Source organism: Thalassophryne amazonica, chromosome 17 (assembly GCF_902500255.1).
Source record: "Thalassophryne amazonica chromosome 17, fThaAma1.1, whole genome shotgun sequence".
NCBI classification, from domain to species: domain Eukaryota; kingdom Metazoa; phylum Chordata; class Actinopteri; order Batrachoidiformes; family Batrachoididae; genus Thalassophryne; species Thalassophryne amazonica.
This window is the reverse complement of record NC_047119.1, coordinates 31817287-31829551: the sequence shown is the minus strand read 5'-3', so window position 1 is coordinate 31829551 and position 12265 is coordinate 31817287. Positions and strand designations below refer to the sequence as shown.

The 12265-nt window shown below is 38.5% G+C and overlaps 1 protein-coding gene across 1 annotated transcript; it reads left to right on the top strand.

The window, feature by feature from the left end:
* Positions 1–221: 221 nt before the first annotated feature.
* trim69 (tripartite motif containing 69) lies at positions 222–11571 on the top strand. The gene is made up of 6 exons (XM_034191553.1): positions 222–922; positions 2137–2232; positions 3882–4115; positions 9047–9069; positions 9155–9270; positions 10808–11571. Exons 1-6 carry the CDS (start codon positions 293–295, stop codon positions 11350–11352), a joined length of 1644 nt encoding a protein of 547 aa, XP_034047444.1. The 5' UTR covers positions 222–292; the 3' UTR covers positions 11353–11571.
* The last annotated feature ends 694 nt before the right edge of the window (positions 11572–12265 follow it).

The following is a 12265-nucleotide window of genomic DNA, read 5'->3' as shown; positions in this document are numbered from 1 at the left end:
TTTCTTGCAAGATTCCATCCAACTTTCACAAAACAAACAGGCTAAAATTAGAACATCCATGTCCCGCCTCGGTTTCCTGAGTTGGCGTGATGTCATTCTTTAGGGAAGTCGGGGGGGCTACTGTGATCCTTGAGCTATCTGCTGAGGATGTGAGGCCGCCTATGTGCACCGCCCCATTTTTCCCTCTTCACAAAGTCCACAGGAAGACTGAGAGAAAAACAAAGTGGACACACTCTGCAGGAGAGGAAGGACACAGACGTACAGCTGAAAGAAAAACACTCCAGCTAAAGAAATGACTCAGAAAGAAGTGAAGAAAATCCAGACAGTTTATCTGCAGAACCTGGAAAAGTTAAATCACGGAATAATGCCAGACAAGAAAAACTGGAAAGCAAAAGAAGGAGAATTCCCAGTTCAAACAGCCGTGGAAAAGCTTCGACAGCCTCCCTCGGCTGGACAGGTGTCCAAAAGCTCAGCGCACAGAATCAGCAGAGACCTGACCTGTTCCATCTGCTTGGATCTGTTTAAGCAGCCGGTGTCCCTGCCCTGCGACCACACTTTCTGTCAGACGTGCATCCAGGGTTATTGGACCAGACCCCGGGCTCCAGGACAGGGAGGCACAGGCTCCTGTCCTCAGTGCAGGAAGGTGTATCCGGGACAAAGCTACAGGCCTAATCGCATTGTTGCCAACATAGTGGAGAGCTACTGTCAGGGGCTGGAAGAGAGCGGGGCCGGGGCCCACCTGGGGGATGCGGGCATGACTGAGAGGGCCCCTGCTCTGGCCCCACGGTGCAGCCGGCACAGGGAGGAGCTGAAGCTTTACTGCGAGGAGGACCAGGAGCTGGTGTGTCTGGTATGCGGCCTTTCCCAGGAGCACAGAAATCACACCATGGCGTGCGTTCAGGATGCCGAGCAGAAGTACAGGGTGAGATCAGACGTATTTTATACTTTGCCTATTAAAGGGGTCACATTGTGAAAAATCAGTTTTTAACTTTTACAGTTAGATAATGTGGGACAGCACTGTGGCTTAGTGGTTAGCACTGTTATTTCACAGCAAGAGGGTCATGGGATCGATTCCCACCTGTGGTCTTTCTGTGTGGAGTTTGCATCTTCTCCCCGTGTTTGTGTGTGTGACTGGAGGACCTATCTTTGTGGCCGGGACGGTGGTGGGATTCGAACAACAAACTGCTCGAACTGAAGACCAAAACTCTACCAGGTCAGCCAAAGGGACGTGGTGTCGTCGGCAGGATGTGGGTAGTCACAGAACATGTTTAATTGCACCTGTGAGTTTGGGACAAAGTCAAAAATGGTGGGGAAATATGTAGCAAGGTGAAGTCCAGATTGAAAAGCTGTCCCTGCTAGCTTGGCTAGCGGGGAATTCCCCTTTGGCTGACCTGGTAGAGTTTTGGTCTTCAGTTCAAGCAGTCTGGTGTTCGAATCCCACCGCCGTCCCAGCCACAAAAGATAGGTTCTCCAGTCACAGTGTGGGTTCCCACAGATGCTGTGGCTTCCTCTCACATCCAAACACATGCAGTTTAGGTGGACTGGAAACTTTAAATTGACCGCGGGTGTGTGTGTGTGTTTGTTTGTCTATATGTGACCCTGTAACAGACTGGTGTCCTGTCCATAGTGTACCCCACATCATGCCCTATAACTGCTGGGATAGGCTCCAGCAGTGACCTGTGACCCTTAATGGGAGTAAGCAGTTGAGGATGAGTGAGTGAGAATTAGATAATGCTCCTGGTTTCACATTAAACATCCTCAAAGTCCCACATGTCTATCTCTGTTTCTGCTGAAGCTCCCCTGTTCTATGAACAATTCAGGAATAAAACAGCTGGCTTTAGATTTGTGTGACGTAAGTCACAGAAATTCACATTTGAACTCCTAGTTGCTCTGGTTTGTATTCTGTGGGACAACTACACCCACATGGTCCATAAGAGAGAGACGGCCTCCTCTCTGAAGGCGGGAGAGGTGTGACACACAGCAGCTCCTTTCCATTTAAAGTGACAGTTATATCTGCATCAATTCATAACTTTTTACAAATCAAACTTTGCTCCTGAAGAACAGTTAAAGAAATCACGTGTAAGATTGGGATTGGAGTAAGACACATAACACCTGCTGTGCCTCTGTGTTTTCCAGGCATCTCTGAACAGCTCCATGGATTCTCTGAAGGCCGAGCTCAACATGGCTCTGCAGTGTGATCGAGAAGCTGAGGAAGAGGTCAAGAAGCTCAAAGTGAGACCAAGACTCTCCATGACACACTTTTTATGAAAATATCTCAGGAACTACTTGGCTGATTTGATTTAAATTACACATGTGAATTGCTCCTATCAACATATCAGTATGAAGGTCAAAGGTCAAGGTCAACCAAGATCACTGATTACGTATCCTGACATAACTTCAAAACAAAGATAGCTAGAATGTTGATCTCAAGTGCAGAGGAATCAGCAAACAGATTCCCATATGTTAATTTACATGTGATGTCATGATGACATCACTATATACTATAACGTGATAGTGTGCAATATAAAAAAATAAGATCCAGACACGCTGAATTCCTTTGGAAAAACAAAGAGCCATTTTGATCAAATGTGGGGAAAAAGTAAATCACTGGAATTATTTACCCTCCTTCAGCGGGGGGCTGGGGGTGGGGGAAGCTGGGGCCCACAGGGATTCAGTCAGAAAGTCCAACTTACCTTGGCCAGACAGTCACCCAAAGAATGTCTGTACCAAATTATAGAAAAATTATATAAACAAATTTTCTGAGATGAATCAAAGTGTGAAAAATCCCCCCCCCCATTCCTTTTTGGGACCCTTTCTCCCAAACAATCTTTATGCAAAATTACAGACATTACTGAACAGTGAGATTCAGTCCATATGTCCAAACTTCCCTGACCAGACAAATCTGCAAGGAACATCACCAAATTTCTGGAAATTTCATTGAACAGTTTTTGAGAAAGTCGAGAAGTTTCTTGGGGTAAAAGGATGTTCTACAGTGCACTTAAATCAGAAGGTAGAACGTCATACTCTAATGTATATGTGGGTGATTCTTAGACTACGGGCACTTATTATGTCCTTTGATCATATTGTATGAAAAACAGAAAAAAGGGGAAATTTCACACTTTTATAGTTATCTTTACAATGAAAGTGTGTTAAGAAATTTGTTCTAGTAGTCTATGATGACTTTTTCACCTTTTTTCAGCATCATTATATGCAAATATTGCTGTTTTGTGCTTGTCCCACACCCAGACTTTTGATCTTCACTGATAAAAATGAATGGTAAAGAAACGTTTTTTCTAATGTTTTAAAATATCTCAATAAAATATCAGTAAAATAATCAAAACATAATTGGGGTATTCAATGTCATACAACTGTTGTGATTTTTTTTAAACAAAATGTAGTTGGGGTGGTGGCCAAGTGGTTAATGCCCTTGGTTTCAGTTCGGAAGGTTCTGGGTTCAAGTCCCACCCCTGCCACATTTCTCCATGTAATGTGGAGTTGCGTCAGGAAGGGCATCCGGCGTAAAACATGTGCCAAATCAACATGCAGATCCACCTTGGATTTGCTGTGGCGACCCCGAGTGCAAACAAGGGAGCAGCCGAAGGGACTTACTTTCTAGTTGTCCCACACTATTGCTGTAATTTCCACCACAACACTAATGTCCCTTTAAACAGTTTGTATGAAAGATTATTTGGGTAGTTTCTATGGAGATAAACAGTGACATCAGAGCACATGTATATAGTGCCAAATCACAACAAACAGTTGCCCCAAGGCGCTTTATATTGTAAGACAATGGTGTGGTGGAAATTACATTTACAAGGCCAGTAGTGCCCGTAGTTAATGAATCACCCATGTGGCATCACGTTGATGTCATCACACTGCAGGAGCACACGGCTGACCTGAAACAGCGCATTGAGGCCCAGTTCAGTGACCTGCACCAGTTCCTGTACCAGGAGGAGAAGCTAGTGCAGGTCAAGCTGAAGACAGAGGAGCGGCGGGAGCTGATCCGCCTGGATGAGCACAAAGCACTGCTGTGCGTGGAGATCTCCCGCCTGCAGAGGGCTGTGCACGAGATCGAAGACAAGCTGAAAGAGCAGGATCCGTTCATTCTGCTGAGGGTGAGTCTGTGATGCTGACGCACAGCCCATCTGGAAGTTCTTCAACAGCACGATGAGTCAGTCCCACATCACAGGGAGAAAAGCTGAGTTTCAGTTCTCAAACCCAAAACATAATCTTTTTAAAACATAAAACAGGTTTGCCGGTTAACTGCAGCTGGCTGTATGGTGGGGTGAGGGGAATCAAAGGATTATTTCAAAATAAGAGACTGAAGTAAGTTAAAAAATGGTGGGAGGGGAAGGGGGAATAAATTATGTTGTGGTGGGCTTCATAAACCTGCATCAAAGATCAGATGTGCCCCCCCGCGTTTTTTCAGCACATTGCATGTAGTGACATGTAAATGAAGTAGTTCTACCTCATTTCCACAACAAAACATAAGCGATCCATGGAGTTTACAGTGTGTGGTGAAATTGGGTTTTCATCCACATTCCAAATCATGTTGGCATCATATATGCGTATCTTACACCTTCTCAAGACATACTTCAGCAATTTGTCCACCTTGTTATCTGTCAGTTCTTTCATCATCAGCTTAATATGTTATGTTGTTCCAGAAACTTCAATTACCAGCTCATATTTCAGACCCTTCCCTGTCACACGGACACCTGCCGTTCTCCTTTCTTGGAACCATTTTATCAACTCCTCTTCAAAGTCCTGATAACGCAATTTTCTTTCCTCACCTGGCAGCTGTTTTGCTGTTTTGGCCAGGGTTGCAAGCTTATCCTTGTTGCTACACCACTCCCAGATGCGCTTCCTATTGACTAGGAAAATCCAAGAAGCGTGGTGCTTCCCCTTCTCTTCTGCTTTGTTCATGACTTTTAGCGTGAACCCTACCAAGTAGCGTTTGCGCTGAGCCATTTTATGTAATTGTACAGCAGCTACTGCATGCAGAAAAACATTTGAGTCTCCGCTGCTTCTCTTGTACCATAAGGCCGTACAGAAAGAAAAATATGATTATTATTGCGGCTTTTTATCAGTAAGTAGTGGAGTACTTAACTGAGTGAAGTTGTGAAGAAATTGGTAACCTCAACCCGTTTTGCAACATTTTGATCAGTGGTGCAGTCTAGATTTTTGTAGTGGGTATAATGTGACTGGTTCAGAAGCAGAACATAAGGTACACAGATCTGTAAACATAAGTCTGTTAACTTCTAAGGTCACATACATATACATATATATATATACACACACACACACACACACACACACACACACACACACACACACACACACACACACACACACACACACACACACACACACACACACACACACACACACACACACACACACACACACGTAAATATAGCCACCTATGATGTGGGAGTTTTCTTCACTGGTATATCTGCAGATTACATAGATGAGGCTGCTGTCTTCCACCGTTTGCATGACATCACGTCTCATTAAGTTCTAGGAAAATCTTTTTTTTTTAAAGTAATTGCTTTAAGAGATAAACAAGGCAAAAACAAACCCACACCAAAGGTTAATGGGTTCTTTCTCAGTCTGCGCCCCAGTCCTACACTAAAGCTGGTCCAAAGGTTTTTGATTAATCCTGATGACAAACAAACAAAAACACACGTTTGGAAGCATAAACTCTTTTTTTTTTTCTTTTTAATATTTATTTCATTCATTTAAAAGAAAAACAGAAAAGCAAAAAACAAAAGCACCACAATACCAGAATGAAAAGGAGCAGAAAGAAGAACAAGTCTTATGATTTCTGCCCCTTTTAACAATACAATCTTTCAATATACAGCATCATAGTCAACATTATTTAACAGATTGCATTTCTTTAACTTGTCACATACCACTGACCCATTTCATAATTATGACCATTAATTAATAGATTACATCACTGACAGGTTATATTTAAACTTAAGACACTCCAAACATTATTAACAGTTTACTTTTTTTTTTTTTTACTTTCTTGCAGCCCACTGACTTACTTCATAGTTTCATACTTACTTAATACATCTAATTTAATATGTTTTTAAAATAATTTAAGTGACCTTAATTCTTTAATTTCTTTATTAAGATTGTTCCATAATTTGACACCATTTACTGCAATACTCCTTTCCTTTACTTTGGTTCTAAATCTTGGTTTTTTAAAGACTTCTATTCCTTTCAATTTATAACTACTTACTCTTTTTTCAAACATATTTTGAATGTTTGTTGGTAAAGTATTTTTATTAACTTGGTACATCGTTTGTAATATTTTCAAATCAACTAAATCATGAAATTTAAGTACCCTATACTTAATAAACAATGGATTAGATGGATCTCTAAAACCACTGTTACTAATCACTTTTAAGCTCTTTTCTGCAAAATAAATAAAGGTTGTATATAGGTTGTATATGTTGATCCCCAGATTTCTACACAGTAAGTTAAATATGGGACAATCAATGAATTGTACAATGTTAATAAACCATAACTATTTAATGAATATTTTACTTTATGCAAAACAGCAATGGCTTTCGCTATTTTTCCTTTTATGTAATTTATGTGTGACTTCCATGTAAGATCTTCATCAATCATGACTCCTAAAAATTTCATTTCTTTTACCCTTTGTATATCCATTCCATCTATTTGTAATGACATTATTTTCTTTCGCTCTATCATTAAACAATATGAAATTTGTCTTATTAATATTTAGTGACAATCTGTTTATATCAAACCAATGTTTAACTTTTTCCAACTCTGTATTTATCACTTGTGCTACTTCCTGTATATCTGATCCAGAGTAAAACAGCGTTGTATCATCAGCAAATAAAATGCTGCCAAGCACATTGGATACATTCACAAAATCATTGATATACAAAATAAACAGTTTGGGTCCAAGTACCGATCCTTGTGGTACTCCATAAATAATGTTACACAATTCTGATTTGGTATTATTTATCTGAACAAACTGTTTTCTATTTTCTAAGTAGCTTTTTACCCACTGATGTGCAACACCTCTTATTCCATATTGTTGTAACTTGTGGAGCAATCTTGAGTGGTCTATAACATCAAAAGCCTTTTTCAGGTCAATAAAAATACTTACAAAATAATCCTTATTATCTATTGTTGTTGATATTTTCTCTATTAGTTCCATAATTGCCATAGCTGTCAAATGTTTTGTTCTGAATCCATACTGAGCATTATTTAAAATATGATGTTTCTCAATAAATTTATCCAATCTTGTTACAAAAACTTTTTCCATAATTTTAGAAAACTGTGGAAGCAATGATACTGGCCTGTAATTAGAAAAATTATGTTTGTCTCCATTTTTATATAATGGGACTACCTTAGCAATTTTCATTTCATCTGGAAAAACCCCAGTTGACAGAGACAGATTACAAATATAAGTAAATGGTTCAATAACAATTTCTATTATACTTTTTACAGTCATCATGTCTAAATCTTCATGGTCAGTTGATCTTTTGCTTACACAGTTTTTTACAATATTTCTTATTTCATCTTTTTCCACATTGTCCAGGAAAATACTATTAACCGTATTTACCAATGTACATAATTTATCTTCTATTATTGGTTTATTTCCCACCAGACTTGACCCTACATTTGAAAAATAATCATTAAACCCATTTGCAACGTCTTTTATATCATATATCTCTTTATTTTCCTTAACAAAGTAATTTGGAATAGTTTCTTTCGTTCCATCACTATCAATCACACTTTTTATAATTCCCCATGTTACCCTCATATTATCTTTACTCTTATTTAGTTTTTCACTGTAATAATCTTTTTTTTGTTTCCTAATTATTGTTAATAGTTTATTTTTATATTTTTTGTATTTATGTTCTGATTCCTTTGTTTGCAATTTTAAAAAGCACCTGTATAAATAGTTTTTCTTTGCACAAGCATTTTTTATTCCCTTTGTCAGCCATGGTTTATTTACTCTTTTCTTACTAATTTCAATTAATTTACAATTTTTATTGTATGATTTCATCAATATTTTCATAAATGAGTTATATGCTACATTAACATCACTGACATAAACTTCTTCCCAGTTTTGATTTTTAAGGTCATATTTTAATGCCTCTAAGGCTTTACTGACTTATCTCTTTTAAAGTTTATATCAGTTTTTTTGTTGTACCTATTTTTATATTTAAATATTGAAAAAATTGGTAAATGGTCGCTAATATCTGTCATGAAGATCCCATTCTTGATAATTTCATCTGTTCTGTTTGTAAATATATTATCAATTACCGTTGCACTTTGCGATGTAATTCTGGTTGGTTTTGTTATCAAGGGGAATAACCCCAAACTATACATTGAATTCACAAAATCACTTAATCTTTGGCAGCTGGAGCTTTCTATGTTAATATTAAAGTCCCCACACATAAAAAGTGTTTTGTTTTTAATTTGATGGAATAATTCAATTATTTTATCTGTAAATTTCACAACACAAGAATCTGGTGCTCTGTATACACAACTAACTAAAATATTCTTAGATGTTTCATGTACAAGTTCCACTGTTACAATTTCTATGACATCATTCATAATTGTCATTTCTTCAACAATTGTACACATCAGATCTGTTTTTGTATACAGAGCAATACCACCGCCTTTTTTATATCTTCTGTTTACAAAATACAGCTCATATCCCTCCATTTGAACTTCATCCATGAGATCATCTTTGGCTGAGGTAGTAAAATGCTAAAAGTTTTGCTGCTATTCCAAACAACCCATGCATGCGTGCAGACAGGATGCAGGCCGATGACGATGATCTCACTCCGTGATCTGCACGATAAGGGATTTAAGCACCAGGCGGAGGGCCACATTGTGGCTGAGGCTGCGGGAAAGTCCCCGGGAGATCCCATAGCGTGGGATAGTGTGAGCTCTGATGCTTATGTCATGTGGAAAAAGGCTTCTTCTCTTTCAGACACAACAAATCTAATCAGTCTCTCTCCTCTCTGTGTTTTCCTCCATCTCCTCTCAGAGTATCAAAGCTCTGCTCCAGAGGTGAGACTGAGAACATTTCTGTTTTTCTTTTTACCCCTCTTCCTGCATGATAATGTTTTGACTACATGAACATTTTTCTTGGCAGGCCATCCCTGAAGTTTGAGAAGCCTGCGTTCACACCACCCAGTCTGTGTGAAGGCCGGTTTGCTGGGCCGCTGCAGTACAGAGTGTGGAAATCCATGAAAGGCAGCATTTACCCAGGTACAAGACATGAACACATGTGAGACACTAAACAAAACAAGTGTTTCAGAACATAACTTAATTTCAAAATGCTTCAAAACACTAAAAACTGCTTTAGATCATGTGCTGCTGTTTCATACTGCTCCAAAACATTAATAATAGCCTCAGATCTTATTTTTCTGTTTCAAAATGCTCCAAAACACTAAACATTGCTTCAGATCATTTGTTGCCATTTCAAAATGCTCAAAACACTAGAAATTGCTTCAGATGATGTGCTGCCGTTTCAAAATGCTCCAAAACCCTAAAAACAATTGTTTCAGCTCATGTTGTTATTTCAAATTGCTCATAACACTAAAAATTGCTTCAGATGATGTCACCATTTCAACATTCTCAGAACACTAAAAGTTGCTTCAGATCATGTCCCAGCGTTTAAATATGCTCAGAACACTAAAAGTTGCTTCAGATCACGTCCCAGCATTTAAATATGCTCAGAACACTAAAAGTTGCTTCAGATCACGTCCCAGCGTTTCAATATGCTCAAAAAACTAAAAGTTGCTTCAGATCATGTCCCAGCGTTTCAATATGCTCAAAAAACTAAAAGTTGCTTCAGATCATGTCCCAGCGTTTCAATATGCTCAAAATTACTTCAGATATGTCATCACTTCAAAAGCTCCAAAACATTATAAACATTTGTTTCAGAACATGAGTCATCATTTCAAAATGCTCAAAGAATAAAATTGTTTCAAATAATGTATCACCATTTAAAATGCTTAAAACATACGTACACAAAAATTGCTTTAGATCATGTGTATCATTATTTCAAAATACTCACTGAAAATAATTGTTTTGGAAAATGTCACAGTGTCTAAATACACAAAACATTAAAAATTATTGTGAAATATCTAAAACACAAAAACACAGTTTTTAAAAAAAAATTGCTTAAAAAATGTAGTTACTTCAGAAAATTGTCAAAATCACTAACCTTACTCCTAGAGATGATTGATCCTGCATGTTTTCAAATACTCGCTGCTAATTAAGTCAGGTGCGCTCAGCCAATCAAGAGCAAGGAAACACTAGATTCGACTAATCAGCTGTGCTTGCAGAAAGTTCACATGGAAAACAAGCAGGATGTGATCTCCAGCTTTAGAAACAGTCAAAATACTAAGTGAAACAATTGCGTTTGAAAATGAGATTATTGAAACTACATGAGCAATTTACTTTGCAAAACTCTTCCCTTTTCGAAAGGCTCAACATAGTAAAAGAAAGTCAGGTACCTAAGAAAATTTACTGTTTCACAACAGTTGACACAGTGAAACATGCTTTGAAATCACTGAAACATTGGAACTCGGAAAACAACTGCTTTAGAAAATTACTTATTTTGAAGCACACAAAGCATTTTTTTTTTTTTACAGACACTGTTTCAATATTCCTGAAGCACTCTGTGAAATGTTTCAAAAATTCATGGATGTTTCAAAAAGTTTGACGCATTACTTATGGTGACATGTAGTGCGCTGCAATCCTAACTTTTTTTTTTAAATTTATCATTTCTTTTTTTTAGCTCCAGCTGCCATCACATTTAACTCCAGCACAGCCAACCCATGGCTCAGCCTGACCTCCTCCCTGACCTGCGTTCGCTACCAAACCTTTAACCACACCGTCCAAGACAACCCATACCGGTTTAACGCGGCGCTGTCACTACTTGGCAGCCAAGGTTTCACACATGGACGCCACTACTGGGAGATTGAAGTGTACAGCAGCACAGTTTGGACAGTGGGCGTGGCCCGAGAGTCTGTGCCCAGAAAGGGGGTCATCAAGGCCTTACCAGCCAACGGCTTCTGGACTCTGTCCCTCTCCTACGGGATACAGTACATGGCCGGTACGTCTCCACCCACGGTATTGTCTCTGGAGGAGCCGCTAGCCCGGATTGGTGTGTATCTGGACTACAAGAGAGGTTTGGTGTCCTTTTACAACGCAGAGAGCATGACGCACCTTTACACCTTCAGAGAAACCTTCACTGAAACGCTCTACCCCTACTTCAACCTGGGCTTCCTGGATAAAGTTCATGAAAACGAGCCTCTCAAAGTTTTCTTACCAAAAATCTGATATGCTATGGTGGGGAAGACAGACTAAGGAAAGATAAGGAAAGATACAGCACTGTGCAATAGTTTCAGGAACCACAGAGTTAGAATTAAAGTAGAATATGATGCTCCCCCAACCACCCCCCCCCCCTTTTTAAATGAACATGTCAACACAAAATCAGTTCCAACAAAAGTGTATAGGTGAGCTAAATGTTTGTATTCTATAATATCTTTGGAAGTGTACTGACCAGTAGAATACCACACAAACACAGTTGCAAATAATAATGCAATATTAAAATTATTGTAAAACACAATTACTCATACATTAAGTTGCATTTTCCTTTAAATTGTTTTTTGAGGTCCTGCGACTTATACTCTGGTGCAACTTGTATACCGAAATATCACATGTAAATACAAAGTAGTTTTCATATAGATTCCCATTAAATTTGAAATTTTTCACACATTAAATTTATTTAGAAATATTGCTCAAGTTTTCATATTTTTTTTAAATGCTTTTAATGGTGCATTAAATGTGCCAAAAACATTTGCACAGTCCTGTGTGTGCATACGTACATACTCTGTGTGTGTGTGCGTGTGCGTGCATGCACACACCCCTATAGACGTACTTTAGCCAGTGGATTTGTAATGTGCAAGTGCATTGGAAAGTAATAGAATTGTTGGACAAACTTTAAAAAGTGCTTCAATTAAATTCATTAGGTTGATCAAAATTTGCATTTATGCAAAGTTGTTCATTTAGACAAAATTCATTTGAGTCTTATCAAAAAAGCATTTTTAATTGGAATCAAACGATGCATTTTTTTTTCTTAAGTGTGAAAATGCATGTACAATATTTTAAACATTTTATCACTGTGTCCAGACTGTGAGATTTCAGAGAAGCAGTGCTTCACTGAATAATCTGAAAATATCTCTTGAGTTGT